General features: G+C 39.8%; 1 protein-coding gene across 4 annotated transcripts; it reads right to left on the bottom strand.

Moving 5' to 3' along the window:
* Positions 1-1,630: 1,630 nt before the first annotated feature.
* Positions 1,631-16,541, bottom strand: HNRNPA2B1 (heterogeneous nuclear ribonucleoprotein A2/B1). Of its 4 annotated transcripts, XR_004427655.1 has the most exons (12): positions 16,412-16,539; positions 10,396-10,506; positions 8,808-8,954; positions 7,662-7,872; positions 6,626-6,727; positions 6,461-6,541; positions 6,188-6,250; positions 5,413-5,532; positions 4,901-5,023; positions 3,916-3,998; positions 2,486-2,590; positions 1,631-1,870 (listed from the first exon to the last, which is right to left on the bottom strand). XR_004427655.1 is itself a non-coding variant. In XM_033165188.1 (11 exons), the coding sequence occupies exons 1-10, from the start codon at positions 16,448-16,450 to the stop codon at positions 3,937-3,939; spliced, it is 1,059 nt and encodes a 352-aa protein (XP_033021079.1). In that variant the 5' UTR covers positions 16,451-16,539; the 3' UTR covers positions 2,424-2,590; positions 3,916-3,936. The 4 variants fall into 4 exon arrangements, 3 of the variants coding, with proteins under 3 accessions (XP_033021079.1, XP_033021081.1, XP_033021078.1); XM_033165188.1 differs by lacking the exon at positions 1,631-1,870 and having other exon boundaries at positions 2,424-2,590; XM_033165190.1 differs by lacking the exons at positions 1,631-1,870; positions 2,486-2,590 and adding an exon at positions 3,278-3,758 and having other exon boundaries at positions 16,421-16,541.
* Positions 16,542-16,603: the final 62 nt, after the last annotated feature.

The raw sequence follows: 16,603 nt of genomic DNA, 5'->3' as shown, positions 1-16,603 counted from the left end.
GACACGGTATAAAGGTACCCCTGACCATTAGGTCCAGTCGTGTCCAACTCTGGGGTTGCGGCACTCATCTTGTGTTACTGGCCGAAGGAGCCAGGGTACAGCTTCCGGGTCATGTGGCCAGCATGACAAAGCTGCTTCTGGCGAACCAGAGCAGTGAATGGAAACAGAAACTCTGTACTGACCTGCTAATCTGGTTTGATAAGGTAGTTATTTGAATGTATGCATCAAGCCTATCTTTGCATAATTTATCTGGGTTCTTGTGTTACTATTAATTTTTACTCAGAAATCTGTTGAATAGGGTTTGTGCTCAAGAAAGTATATTTATGTTTACTGTCTTGATTTGTGTCCAGTACTAAATGTTATACTTGCAGAGTGTTCTGGAAAACAAATGCAGCCCTATCAATGGATAGAAATGGAAAGTAATCAATAGATTTGCTTTCCTGCAATTTTACAAGCAAAACAGCAAATTAATTGCCACATGAAATGTAAAATGACCACTTAACTGAATGCATTGAAATGCAAGTAGAGCTTGCACTTTATAGAATTTTGAATGGACTCCTTAAATTTATAACTTGTTTAAATTGATATTTTTACCTTTGTATAGTAGTATAAAGTGTTTGTTTGCTTACTGTTGTCATTATTAGCGATTTCTGATATGTTGCAATTATTTTATTTTTAGAGGAACATGCCAATGAACTTCTGCAGTATAACCAGCCATGTATTACACAGTACACCTGGTAGCAGAGTCCTGGAATTTAAACTTTTCACTCTACAAAAGAGCTGCGTTAAATTCAGCTCCTTATTTACAATCAAAATAACGAGTGTAACAAATAGAGTAGGTTAACTTTTCCAACACCATGTTCGTGCAAAAGTACTCTTTGATTTTGTTTTTGAAGAGGGTCAGAGTGTTGCCCTTAACCACAAAAATAAGACATGCCCTTTTGAATAAATCCTTGCTCAGATATGCAAGAATATTCAGACAGAGATCATACATAGCTTTAAAGAAAACCATGGGCTTTACTGCAATATATAGTGTTAAAAACAAGATTCACACAGGCAATGTCTTTTTAATAATTTTCCCCAACATTGTGTCAGTGCTTAAGAACTGTATCTATAACAACATTCTAGTTGTTCAAATGTGTTTCTGTGCATGCAAGGTTCAGTAAATCAGTGTCTATATTTTCAGACCCTAAAATGACTCTTGGCCAAGTTTACCATTTACCCATGCTCGCTTCTGTTCAGTGCTTCAGCCAACCACGCCACATTCTGCAACCCATGAGCATGTTTAGGCCACACTGGGGAATGGAGTGCAGAAAAGGGGTTGACCCACTTAACCAATTACTTCTACAGATATTGACGTTGTACCCACAGCATATTGATACCTCCCTCTTACTTGCAGCTGTCTTTTTTGGCTACATAGCCATTTTAAATCAGCACCCAAACTGGATCTTGACTATGAGAATACCATAAAATATGCTGTGTGTTCGCTCAAAGAGTTCCTATGTTCTATGCTGAAGCATCATATAGTAGTATGGTTTATATTTTAACTGTTTGAAATGTTAAAATGTTATCAGACTAGAAATATTTTTGTATAAAAGTTTATTAATCACTTATAAAAAATATGACACAGTGCTGTCTTAAAACATTAATTTTGATTTCCTATTCAGGCTGAATTCTCAGAACAGTTGCTACTATAGTTTTATATATTTTAAAAAGCATTACAATAGGCTGCACTAATATTAATTTAACCTAAAAAGGGTTTATAAAACCAGCAAAACCATCTATTTTGTGATGAGCATAGAAAAATCTTATTTCTTGAAGTTTCTGTGGTTGACCACTTCTTCATTAGTTACCTGCAGCTGGCACCTTCCTGCCAAAGAAAAAGAAAGTATCTGAAGAAGTTTATCATGTATGCTTCTTTGTATCACCTACAGGAAAACTTCAGCAAATGGCTATAATCCAGATGAGGCAAGTCAAGACCTTTTAGTGTACAGATTGTACCAGAGACAAACTTTAAAAAACAAATATTTGAGCTGAAAAAGCTGTGGCTGGTATGCCTATGGCTACAACGGCAGAATTAAACAATATGCTACTCTTTAAATTGCAGCAACAATACATAGCAAACAGTATTAAATAATGGCAAAGGAACCTGACATTTAACACATCTTCAACAAATATGCAAGAAAAACAAATTAGCATCCTAGCCCAAGTCATAAAAATTCCACCTCATGTATTAATTTCTTGTATACAACTTTCACACAAGAATGGGTGCTATAAACCAATGAGTAAAATTATTCCTACATTTTAAGTTCTACAATAAGCATCTTCAGACAACACAGTAGACAATTTTCTTAAAAATAAGATTTCAGCTGCCCTGAATACCTAAGAGTTCACCATTTTCCTACCCACCTTTAAGGTGTTTATTTTTTAAAAAATTGAAGGATAAAAACATGAAATTGTACCATGTAAGTGAGCTGCAACATACCATTTTAACTAACCATAGCAGGGATGGGACCCTTGCAAAGTTTTAATGGACACTTGGCTGGTTCATTTGCTCAGCAGGTCTATTGCTTGTCCATGGTGCATAAAGCTAGATTCCAGCAGGGGGAAAGATAGGTTAAGCAGCTGAAGTTAAAATAAATGAAAATATAATAGCAAAAACAAAAACCCATATCCCAAGAAACAAACAAAAACAGCAATCTTAAATTTTTCAACCACAATTGTTAACTTGGTTCATTGCTATGTTAAACTAGATAATATACCACTATACTGAAACAGTACACTGTCATATAGTATTAGTTTCTTGTTTTTGGAATATTAAGAAAGGAAAAGTAAATAAGATCTTACCTAAAGAAGTTTAACTGAAGCTTAGAACTATTTTGCTCTACACCCTCAGCTCTCGTTGGCATCCTTATAAAACTACTGTAGTTAAAGCTCTGCAGAAGTACAGCACAGCTTTTTAAGACTGGCTGAACTTAGTGCCGTTCTCAAGAGTTCTCTTGCACTAGACCTGTGTCCCTGGAAGAGTACCTCGCTGGGGATATTTCCTTTCCTTGCCATTGAAGAAGCAGCATCTAAAAGATCTAAAAAGGTGTTTCTCCTTGCAGAGATATCCCTTAAGTTATCTAGGTATTTTAAACCTGGTGATTTACAGAAAACATTATCTGACCACATTTACATGTACAACAATGACTTTGTAGTATTTGTGGGACCTTCTACTACCCACTCCTTGCCTTAATTTACAACGTATTTTAAATAAATCTAAGATTACACAACATTTCCTTTAGAATTATTTTATTAAATCATAAATGTACAACAGCTTCTTAACTCTACACACGCACTTAAATTTTTAAAAGGAAAACGTTATGTCTTATTACACCATGATCCTGGCTAATAGCTTTTCAAAACTTTGAGAAAATTCTTTAAAAAAGGTTTCACATGTCACCTGAAACTTACAAATTTAACATTATCAAAGGAATGCTTCTACACTCTTACAAAGACCACTAGAAAGAAACAACAATTAAAAAGCTAAGAAACTGTCTCAAAGGCATTTTTACAATCCTTCCTCCACAGTAAGGTATGTTATTAAATAATCCAATCCATTCACAAAATGGCTCTCTGCATCTGCTCTGGTGTCTTCTGCCATATCACTGCATATTTATGCATGACTGAGATAAGTTTCCTTAACAATGTTATTCGAAAACCTGAAGCTGTTCTTTTACCTCTGGGCTCATCCTCTCCTATTTATACAGTGAAGCCTGTTTCAACAGAAGTAAAGAGTAAAAAAATAGGTTATGAAGTTATCCATCTACCCAATTTCTTTTTTAAAGGAAAGATAATATCCTAAAAAGCTTTTACCCCTGCAGCTAAAGTCAAGAAACACTGCAATTTTAGCATTTAAAAATGTACACTCACCCATGAAAAGCTTACAGAAGATCAGTAACGGCTCCGCCCTCCATATCCCCCACTTCCTCCACTTCCTCCAGGACCATAGTTTCCTGTATTGTTAAAATGGAAAGCATAAAATTAACAGATGAACAGCCATTCTCAAGCTTCATCAAAATCTTATTTTTAATCACCCAAATTGCTCAATTCTACAAGTCAATTAGTGCTCTCAACATCTTTCACCAGTTCTAATTAAATCTAACAAACACAACTCTTAAAGTATATTCCCGTCTTAGAACTGTCTCAACAGGGGTGTGGGGTAGCTGCCCTTTTCAAGGAGACACAGATCAATCTGTACAACACGTACAGTGGTGCCTCGCAAGACGAAATTAATTCGTTCCGCGAGTGTTGTATAGCGGAAATTTCGTCTTGTGGAGCGCGGTCAGAGGAAGCACGGCCTTACAAAAAAAATGCAAAACGTTTTTGTTTTGCGAGTCACTCGTCTGGCGAGGTATCACTGTATGTCAGGCTTTCACAACCTGATCCACTCCCACTTATTTTGGAATAGAAGTCCCAGTAACCCAGGACAGTATGGCTATAGGGGGTGGGGGAAGTTGTAGTTTAAAGACCAATGTATGCAAATGGCAAAACAGATTCCTCAGAAATCTGCTACAATTTGGAATGACCACAACTAGGCCTCCAGAAAGGGTTGTGCGGGTAGGAATAGGTTTGATTTTTAATTGCTGGGGCAGTCCACTTCAATTGCAAGTTACCTTTTGACTTTCTACTATGTATGAACGGCTTTCACGCCTATAGGGAAAAATAAAGCACTACAATGGGAGTGGGTTGTAGGGTGCAAACCCTCCCACCATCTCAACACTATGTAAGCCCAACCATCACTCACCAGGATGCTATTAGGAAAAGATAGCAATGACCCTCTTCCTCTCCTAAAGGCAAATCCAGGATTTGTGGGAAGGGGGGAGTAGATACTTTTCTATTTAACTTTTTGTATTACCTCCACCATATGGTCCTCCCATGTTCCTGCTTCCACCAAAATTTCCACTCTTCATTGGACCATAGTTTGAAGGCTGTTGGTTGTAGTTTCCAAAATCATTGTAATTTCCTCCTCCATAATTGCCTGAATCAATAAAAAGTTTATGCTGAATAATCAAAATGCTAGCTTTGAATATAGAATGACACACAAAACATGCCTTCGACTTATATAGAACGCTGTTGGCTGTCACATGGACTGCAATGTTTTTTTAATACTCTCTCAAGCCTTTAGATCAGCCACGATAAACATTTTTAGACAGTGTAGTTATCAAACACTTCAGAACACCTTTTGTGTTCCAGTTTCAAGAGCAATGTGTTTTTATCTTGCCTTTCAGGCAATTATTATCCCCCACAGCACCTAAAATAATTTTTTGATAAAAAGACATACTCTGCCACCAGAAATACTTCCGAATTCCTACCATGACAGAGAGGACTAAAGCTAAGGCCCAGTGTTCTATTTCCTTCCAACATTACCTCCTCCGTAGTTGTCATAGCCGCCTCCATAGCCCCCACCCTGGTTGCCATATCCAGGTCCTCCACCACCATATCCTCCTCTTCCTCCGCCATAACCAGGACTGCCTCCAAAATTGCCACCTATTGCAAAATAAGTCTCAGTAAACATGCAGCTTATACCAGAGTTGAACTTATATTTTATATAGAGTATTATGGCCACGACCATATCCTTTTAAAGAAATAATTTTTGTTGGAAACAAACTTTTATACCACGATTTTCCTCTATAAAGTAATGTGTGACATAGTATGGGGGCTACTGCTTGACAAAACCCTAATTGATAGAAACATCAATATATGCTGCTATCCTGCAAGCCACTTGATACAATTATGTAATTGCACTTTGCAATAAAATTATGCGCATGTCTGGAAATCAAACCATAAAGCCACAATCTGGTGCTTACAAAGGCACATGGCTTTGCTAGTGCCGATAATCAGCAATGCTTGCCAAGGTGCAATACACACACATGTACATGGAAGCCTCGTGGGCCTTATTGGGTCTGGAGGCTAGAGGTCCTCCATCACTAATTTGGAGGAATTATTTGGTTCCAAACGAAAACTATTTGAATTACAGCATATTATATGGTTTACAATGGATTATGGGTGTATGATAGCAATTACATTGATTTTAAGTATTTTTAGACCTAATTGGACCATAAAGAAAATTTAATTGCTTATACCATTTCCACTAGACCACACATACATACTATGTCTTCCTAAGCAAATTAAAGAGACTAACCTCCTGGTCCCCCGCCATATCCATTATATCCATCACCAAATCCACGACCACCTCCATAGCCATCTGTTAAAAACAAAGTTTTTCCTATTAGTTTACCTAGTGCAAAAAATGAAAACATTAATTGTTGCTGGTCATATCATATTCACATAAGGAAAAGACCACCGTAACAGATAGTGTTCTTTTTTATGGAACCCTGGGCCATAAAAACTGTAACAGATTAGGCGAGGTGGGCTTATTTAGTGCTTTACAAAGATCACTGATGAACTGACTTACCAGATCCACCTCTGAAGTTACTTCCAGGTCCAGGTCCAAAGTTTCCACCACCTCCACGCGAGTCTCCAAAGCCAAAGTTACCTGAAAATGTTCATCAGCTAAAGTTAACTACAATACTATTTCCAAAACATTTAATGTAAATACGATGCAATTTGAAAAACATACCTCCTCGTCCACTCCTTGAGCTCTGAACCTCTTGCATTTCTTGTCTAGATAAAGCTTTTCTTACTTCTGCATTATGACCATTAATAGTATGGTATTTCTGCACTGTGTTCACAAAATATGGGGGGGGGGGAATAAACAAATGATACAAACTTTAATCTAATCCCTCACAGCAGTCTCAGTTCAAAATTAGATAAAACATTAACAAAGACTGCAACACTATGGTGAAATTCAATTTTATACACTGACTTTCTACACTAGTACAAAATATAAACCCGGCCCAGAAATTATTCTATGTATGCCTACTCAGAAATCCCACTCTTCATTGATGCTTACTCCCAGGAAAAAAAAATGTATATGATTGCAGCCAGCCTTCTACGTTTTTGTTCAGTGGGCTTGCCAAGGTTGAAATAGCCACTGCCTTCTGGAGAGGTTGCAGCTGCAGAGGTAGACAGTAATCGTCCTAGCAGTTGTGTGGAGATCCTTGCCACTCCCAATCTCTGAGCTTCAAAGGAAAGTTAGGGGTGGCTCGGCCCAGAATAAAAGGGAAATGATGTGATTACTTGCTCAACATGCAACTTGAAGTACTTTCATAAACCTGAGGTCAGGAACACTCCACACCACTTTTTCCTCCTAGAGAGGCAGGAGAGCCCAGTTCTAGTTTGTTGTTCAGCAGGCAGTGAATACTTTCAACAAGAAAGGTGTGTGTGGTCCCCCATGACACCTTCCTGCAGGAAAGTGGAAGATGTTCTTGCCACTGCTCAGCAGAAGAGATCCAAAAACCTCTGCCATATCACAATCTGGCAAGCAACACTGATAACTTGGCTACCAAGGCCAGCTTAAAACAGTGACAACCATTTTCTTGCACAGTATAAGCATGGTATACAATTTACATACATGCATGTAAGAAGAAATGGCAGTCTGCAGTGGTTACACTACATCCTGAAATGACTTGCTTGCTGATACAGATATATAGAACCAGGCCCAAACATGGGTACATATTTAACAGTGACAAAGATTATTAATAATATTTACTTACATACAATTTTATCCACTGGATCATGGTCATCAAAAGTTACAAATCCAAAGCCCCTCTTTTTACCAGATTGTCTGTCTGTAATTATTTCAATTGTGTCGATTTTTCCATATTCCGAGAAGTAGTCCCTAAGGTGATGTTCCTCAGTATCTTCTTTAATTCCACCAACAAACAATTTTTTCACAGTTACATGAGCTCCAGGTTTTCCAGATTCCTTGAAAAATAAGTTTAGCAAAACTGCCTAGTTAATTGTTGGTCAAACAAAAACAAAACCCTGAATTTCTAGTTGCTGGTGTTAATAAATAACTAAAAATGAGAAAACTGTCAATTTCCATTTCTGCTGCATCAAATAAACACAAGAAAATTTTAATAATAGTGTAGGAAACTGACACCTTAAGCAGTATGAGGCGGATTATTTTTATTGTTTTATTTCAGGAACGTTTCAGCAGTTGTCTTTTTTTGTTATCGCTATGACCTATAATTTTGGCAAAATGTAACATTCATAAACATTTTAAGAATGCTCAGATCACTTCGCGTACATTAGCATGTTGCAATGCTGAGAACAATCCTGTGAAATTGTTTCGTTATCCCTATATATTGGGGTTTGAGTGGCTTGCCTAATTGAGTTCACAGCAGAGGCAAGACTTGAACTAGGAGTTTCCCCATTTGTAAGTTTGAGTCAATATGCCATGCCAACGCTCAGTTTCTATCATCAAATATATTAACTTTAGATCCCTGGCTTTTGTTGTACAATCACAGAATTGAAAGGAACCCTGAGGATAATCTAGTCCAGGTCCTTGCAGCACAGGAATATGCAGCTGTCCCATCCAGGGATCAAACATGCGAACCTTGGCATTATGAACACCATGCTGTAACCAACTGAGCTTTTTCCTCAGCTGCACGCTGCCAACATTCAATAAACTGCTTCAGACCTGCCACAGAAAAGTCACTGCATGAAATCCGTACCTCAGCACAGATTAAGGAAGTATTGCTAAATGGGTCTAGGCCAATGAGCATGTGTGTCCTCCCAAGTTGCAGTATTTTACACCCAGCAGCAAAAACATTTTCTGAATAATATAAAATTGTCTGCTTTAAGAGACACAGATAAGAGATAAAAATATCACAGACCTAAAACAAAATAAAACTTACCTCTCTGGCTACAGCTCTTTTCGGCTCAACTACTCTTCCATCAATGGAATGAGGTCTGGCAGCCATTGCTGCATCAACTTCAGCCATGGAAGAGAATGTTACAAAACCAAATCCTCGTGAACGTTTGCTTGCAGGGTCTCTCATAACCTACAAGATGAAGGTTGTGCATTTCAACTATTAAGTTCTAAATTACTATACAATTATTGCCACACACATTTTGCTATCACCAATAATTCTGTTTAGCAATTACTTTTCTAAGCAGTTGCTAAGAAGAAATACAACTGTACCCTAAAAAATGTAGTTTGAGAATTGAAGTCTGAACAAATAACTGAGTAGAGAAATAGCCGAGGGAAAGAGTTTGGAAACTATCAAAGGTTGTCACCATATAGTACTGCCGCTAACAGGGATTGCTAATCTGTAGCTCTCCATGTTATTGGACTTAAACTCTCTTCAACTCCAGCTAGCATGGTCAATGGCAGAGTTAATGCAAATTGTAGTTTTAACAATATCTGGAAGGTCACAGGCTCCTCACCCCTTGACCCACAACATGGTGTGCTGCAAAAATATTTGTCAAGATGACAAAGATGGCTGCTGTGGCTCAGAAAAAACAACCAATAATACACACAACACCCATCTGAAATGGTAAAAAAAAAGATGAAACATTTCCTCTTTCAGAATAAGTACTTGTGCAACATAGGTACAAAAAAGAAACACTAATATACCCAATGGCACAATTTAATAGTTCTAATTTTATGTGGATATGGGTTTATATTTCTAAAATGTCTGTCATACTACACGGCAACCCATGAAAACTTTTATAAAGAAAATACAGTCAACATATCAATGGGAAAATTTTTTGATATGTCAAAAAATAGGTGTTTGCATCCCTCCCCTATATTCTAAGTTATAGACAATATTTCATGGAAGAGAAATTATAGGCTTCATATATAGTGATGACTGAATGTTTCCATTTTCTGATTTTAAAAATCACAAGCTATGTTAATCAATGGCTGAATCAGGAAAGCTTTGTAACGTTAACCTGTCACTACCTGAAAATAACATTTTCTATGTGTATTATTAAAAGAGATTCTAGACCTAAAGCTAAAAATAGTATACAAGCACCATTAGCTTCAAGGAGGAACTAAACTTCTTAATCTCAGAAAAGATGCAATTGTTCTTATGGGTGATCAATGCCTATTAATACAGTAATAACCACTGAAGAGTGTATCTCACACTTCAGCACAAAGGAAAAAGTAGTCTGCTCTTTTAAGGACAGTTACAGGTAGGTAGCCATGTTGGTCTGCCATAGTCAAAACAAAATAAAATAAAAAATTCCTTCCAGTAGCACCTTAGAGACCAACTAAGTTTGTTCTTGGTATGAGCTTTCGTGTGCATGCACACTTCTTCAGACAGTTATGGCTGCTAATGAACCAAACATGGTTTCATCCAACATACTGTCTTCCAATGCATCTGGATTCAAAGAGGACCAGACTAGCAACCAGAATATATTGCCTATTTCCCCCCAGATTAATTTCCCCCATACCCAAAGCTATCGAAAAGCAAACAAAGATTAATGCACACAACTTACCACACAATCCGTTAACTTTCCCCATTGCTCATAGTAGTTTCTCAAACTTTCTTCTGTTGTTTCGAAGCTTAAGCCACCAATGAATAGTTTGCGGAACTGCTCTTTTTCCCTCTAATTCAAAGAAGAAAAAACCAGTAATATAGCATACAATTTCTTCCTAAACACTTTCTAATACTAGATTTTATATATCCAACAATAACTGGGACACTATCTTTTCTATGTGGGTCAAGCACTTCAGTTGGACAAAATACATAATCTAGGTTCTATGTTTGCTAGGAAACAAATGAGAGAAGCCTTTTTTAACTTGATGCCTACCAAAGAAACCTAGGATTTAATACAAACTAGAAAATAGTCGTAGCTAATCTTTCTGATTATTTACAGCCCGGGGGGGGGGGATATTGAGAGCTGAGAATCATGCAAGATTTTCCAGGTATGATGTGAACCTATAGACCTCACAATTTAACATTCTGATAATATGGCTTCAAGCGCTGATCAGTATGTATTCTAAGACTCAGAAATTCTACTCTGGAACACACACTATGTCATTTGTGGCAAATAAAAACCTCCTCAAAAGCAACCACGTGAACTCTAACAATGTACAGTGGTACCTTGGTTCTCAAATGCCTTGGTACTCAAACAATTTGGAAGTGAGTGTTCCAGTTCGCAAACTTTTTTCACAAGCCAAACCGTGCTCTGTTTTGAGTGTTATGCTTCTGATTTGAGCACCACACGCCCGTTTTTAGTGTTACACCGAGGTCTGTCTGTTTTTGCTATTTATTTTGCCTTTTTGTTTTGTATTTGTTACTGTGTGGAACCCAGTTCAGCTACTGCTTGTGTGACTGCAGGACATTGTTTACAGCTTTCATTTTATGGATCAATGGTCTTGTTAGATAGTAAAATTCATGTTAAATTGCTGTTTTAGGAGTTGTTTTTAAAAGTCTGGAACAGATTAATCCATTTTGCATTACTTTCTATGGGAAGACGTGCCTTGGTTTTGGAACACTTTGGTTTTGGAACGTAATGGATTCAGTTTGAGAACTAAGGTACCACTGTATTTTTATTGTTCCCTGCCAAACAGCACTACATGAGGTCGCCTTTCTGGCCAAACAAAGGTCTGACTCTCATCTCCATCACCCTGACACTGGAATAACATTCAGGAGTTTAGAATACTTCCCCATTTCACAATGATGTAACCATTCATACTCCTGGTTTCTCAAAACTGCAGTAAGAAACACTGCCAGATTTTTCTCTACTCTTTTTCGAAGTCTGCTACATAGTTGCACACACTACAAACTTATACATATGGTACTGTGTTTCTATGTATGCTATTCCAACAATTATTATGTGGATATTTAGTACAAGACAAGCTGCCAATTCAGGGGTTCTTTCTATCCCAATGTCCCACTCGAGAGGGCAAAATGGTTAAGGACTGGCAGTCACAAGATGGACCAAGCTTGTTTTTTCAAGCTCTGGAGGCTAGGACCTGAACCCAAAGCAATGGATTCAAGTTACAAAAAAGGAGATTCTGACTAAACATCAGGAAGAACAGAGAGCAAGAGTAGTTAATAATGGACTCCCACAAGGTGGTGGACTCTCTTTCCCTAGATGTTTTTAAACAGATGTTGATTGCTATCTGTCCTATATGATTTAGTTGCAGGGGGTTGGACTAGATGACCCTTGTGGTTCCTTCCAGCTCTACAATTCAATGATTCTAAGAGGCTGCCATAATCAACTGGCAATTATTGACATCACTATTTATTTACATGTGATCCTCTTGGTATACTTGCTATACTTTTTGACACAGTAATTTCCTTGTGGGATTGAGTTCCATAGTTCAGCTTTCCTCAAGTCAAAAACACTGGCTCTGGATTTGACATGCCCTAGCATTACCATTTTAGGCAGGATTTGCTGATTTAGTCTCTAAACAGAGCCACATTAGTTTGTATCTCCTGGCCCAAAAAAGATGCCTCCCAAAGTATTCATATATCCATCAGTTTGTAAAGAATAGTATTATTTCATCACTTCTCCTTGCTCTATAAACTTACTTCCTCCAACACTAGCTTCCTTCTCTAATCACCTTGCTCTCTATTCTCAAATTAATAAATATTAACCCACTCATCTTTCATCCCGCCATCTTTACTCAATTCAGGGAGGTGATTAATGCCTTCTTGTGAAAACGGGTGGTCCCTACCTGCTAGTAGGAAGCAGTGGTTAGACCACTACTTAATATGCCCTCCCTGGATTCAGAAAATCTAACTAATTACTGGCCAGCTGCAAATCTCCCCTTTTTGGGCAAGGTTCTTGAGCTGGTGGTTGCAGACTAGATCCTGGCACTCTTGCAGGAAACTGATTTTCTCGATTCATTTCAATCAGCGTTTAGGCCAACTTTCAGCAAAGAAATACTTTTGTTGCCCTGTATGATCTCTGTCAGGAGATAGGAGACTTCCCTGTTAATTCGCTTTCACCTCTCAGCAGCTTTCAGTACCATCAACCATAGTATTCTTGAGTGAAATTCCAGGATGGGGTAGCTGGCACCGGTTTGCAGTGGTTCTGGCTCCTACTTGGATGGTAATTTCCTTGGGGTTCAATTTTATCCCCTATAGTGTTTAATAACATCTACAAAACTTCTGGGTGGAGTCATACAGAGCTTTGTAGTACATTGCCAGCAATATGCTGCTGGTGCACAGCCTCAAGGACTGACTCTTCCCATAAGAACCAACCTAAGTCCTACAATAACATCTCAGGCCCTTCTTTGTGTGCCTCTTCCACGAGGTCCTATAATCATGGAACTATAGAGTTGGAAGGGATCCCAGGGGTCATCTAGTCCAATCCCCTGAAATGCAGGAAATTACAGCTAAACCATCTCTGACAGATGACCACCCAACCATTCTTTGAAAACTTCCCACCAGCTTTGGAAGGGCAGCAACACAAGAGCAGACCATGGTTCCCCATTTGGGGGTATTCTCTCCCCAATGAGGCTCACCTGATGCCTTCATTATATATCTTTAGGCAGCAGGCAAAAACAATTCTCTGTAACCAGGTATTTGGCCGATTGAACATTCTGTGGCCTTTTAAATGTGTTTTGTATGAAGGTTATTTGTTTGTTTTTATTGTTGCTTGAATATGTATATTGTGCTCTGGTTTTGTATTGTTATGCTGTGAACTGCCTATGATTGTCAGATGAAGGGCCATATACAAATTTAAAATAAACTTCCTCCACCTACATGGGCACATGCACACAGGGCAGCTGTCCAGTTCCTAAAGGCAGTATGATATTCTGAGATAGTGTGAAGTGTTCTTCTACTAAAAGCTTCTGGAGAGGCTTCCTAACTCATAGCTGGGGGGCGGCACACTTAGAGGAGGAGCCAAGAATGCACAGGAACATCCCAGGTGCTTCTTTTCCTCTCTCAATCCCAATACAGTACTGTACAACTGTCCACTTTGCCTGCTGCCTTCCATTTTTTTATCCTTCCCTTACACTTGGCCAGCCACATTGTCATCTATTTACTCTTTCCTCCCTTCTACCTGCTGCCTCTCCCCATTTGCCTATTTGAAATGAAAATTTTCAGATAGTATGTGAGGAAAACTGTCCTATTTTTATTTTAAAACTGCAACCATGTTTAATTCATACTAAAATAAATCATAACTACAGTAGAAAAGTTGTCATAAAATAAGGGATGATAATCTCAACTAATTGGTGGGCCAAATAACCGCCAGCTGAGCAGAAAAACAGCATTATAGTCAGCCCCATATCTTTTAAATATTTTTACAAAATGTGAACTATTTTCAGTTCTCGATGTGTTTCAAGGACCCCATAAGCAAGAAAAAAATTATTACTGTTAAGATAACTGTTTTTCATACTTTTAAAGCTTTACCACACTTTGGTTTTACAACAGAATAGAAGTCGACAAAATATTCTAGACTGATTAGAAAATAAAGGAGTTAAGTTATGCATTCCTTACATTTAATCCCTAAAAAGAATGTTTATCGACTTGTTCAAAGTCTAACAGGGTTGAGAAACAAGGGTTGTCCAAGCAGTTTGTGGGTCAGACCTAGAAAGGTCGCCATGGGGATTTAACATTACATTTAGCCCCGTACCTAAAAACTGCAACTAATGCCACTGGATATTGGCAGGGAGTGTGCGCTACTACCCAACACGTACCCTTTAAGATTCTACTACACTCCCAGAAGTACTATTTAAAAAGTTCCCGAGGCAAACTAATGCTATTTGTTAAGTGCGATAAGGCCGCTTCGCTTCGCTGCGTTTAAGCCTTCAAGACCCAAAGCGGCAACATGTCTGCTGAGGCAAACTCTTTTGATTTATCGACTTTAATATAACGATCTGAAACACCTGATGAGGAAGGCAGACTCGAGTTTATAGGCCTTGCTCACCCTTCAAGAACTTAAGAATGCCATAGGGTTGGCTACTCCTCCGCCTCTCCAGCAAGGATGGCTCCGCCATGTGACGGCTCCGAGAACCCGAGGTGCACAGCGGGCTGAGAGAAAATGGCGCCGAGCACCACCGGGAGGGGGCTCGTTCCCAGAAGGCCAAGAAAGGCTACAGCATTCCGCTCTGCTGCGCACGCGCGCTTCCCTCTCCCCCATCAGATTAGGGAGGACGGCGAGGGAACCCGCCTTTTGTCTTTAGTCGCTCCTTCACTTTGTAGGCTTTCGCTCCCTCCTTTCCGTACTGTACATACGGCTCAGTCCTTTTCCGATAGATTGGAAATGGAAAAAAACTACTGACCTCCATAATTCTCCCTATCCTATCTGGGGGGGGGGGAAGATCCCCAACTTGTCGTAACTACTTAGCCGCCACAGCCTCCCCCCGCCTCAAGTGCTGTCGCCCCTTCCAGAACCTTCCACACTAACGTCTTCAGTAGCAGGCAACAAGCGCCGCCAACTGCGCCACCAAGTGTATTCCAGTTAACGGACTCTGCGTCATCTCAAGTATCTACGCTACTGGCGTATTGTGCCGCAGTTAGTCCACGCACTCGTCAGCACCACTACACCGCAATCCCTTCCACGCAAACTGACTAACATCCGAGCTTTAGGTTTCTCCCGCTAACGTAACGGAGCTACGTGCTTTGCGTAACGCGGTTGGAGAATGCCATCCCGTCTTTCTGGTAATGGCGGACCTCATTCTTACGTAGTAAAAAATTCACACATCCTTGCCGCCCCAGGGTTGTTTTTTTTTAAATACGCGAAACCACAAAATTGGGGCGACGTAACCGGAATCGAGCACTCTTCCACATTGCATTGCTTTTTGCTTAAACAATCGTTAACCTGAGGTAACGCAAAGCCGTTTTATCATGGCGAGAGATGTTTTTGAAAGGGACACCCAAAATGCGCAGTCATCTCCAGAGAGGCCTTCCGACTGTTTCCGGACGCAGCCGGCAACGTCCGGCCTCGGCCGAAGAGTACTCGAACCTCGAAAAAGCACCTTCGATAATTTCCGGAAAGAGATGAAGGCAACAAAAGCCCACCCATTGCTGTTGTCCGGAAATGGCCGAAGATCCACGAAGACTAATAATCGCGCCAAAAAAGGGGAGTACAGTATAATTAACCAAGGCCCCATCCACCCCGCTTTCTATCTTTTAAATCAGCTCAACTAGCACTAACCTAGCGGCGCAAACGGTATAAAAGAGCGCGCTTTCTCCTCCCGCCCCCTCAAGCGCTTCCTTTGTCGCTTGGGGGAAAATAAAAGCCCTGTCGCTAATGGTATTCAAATTCAGTGCTGTATTAAACAGGTCCTGGCAAAAGTATCTAACGTAAGCGCGCGGCTAACGGCGCCCGCCATTAATATCCTCCTGAGCCCCTTCAAAAAAAACCCACGAGACCAAATCTAACCCTCTTCCCAGCACCCGCCATTTCCACCACCACCTCCCGCTCTCTCTCTCTCTCTCTCTCTCTCTCTAGCGCCTTGGCTTTCCAGGAGGCTCGCCCGCTCGGAAACCCCGTAAGGACACAATGAGTGTAAAAAGGTCGGCCATTACTGAGCCACGCCGTCCGTTACCTCACTCACCCAGTCGCTCTCCCGATCTCCGCGAGGCATTTTCGGCCGGTTGAGGAAGCAAAGAGAAGCAAGGGAGGAAGCGAAAGGGTATTTTTTTAAAAAACAAAAATCGCTGCGGTCTTTTTTTCTGAAGCGGCCTGAGGCGAGCCCCCCTCTGCAGGCGCGGCGGCGGCGGCAGCAGCAGCAATGGAA

Source organism: Lacerta agilis, chromosome 12 (assembly GCF_009819535.1).
Source record: "Lacerta agilis isolate rLacAgi1 chromosome 12, rLacAgi1.pri, whole genome shotgun sequence".
Lineage (NCBI taxonomy): Eukaryota > Metazoa > Chordata > Lepidosauria > Squamata > Lacertidae > Lacerta > Lacerta agilis.
This window is presented reverse-complemented; position numbering and strand designations above follow the sequence as displayed.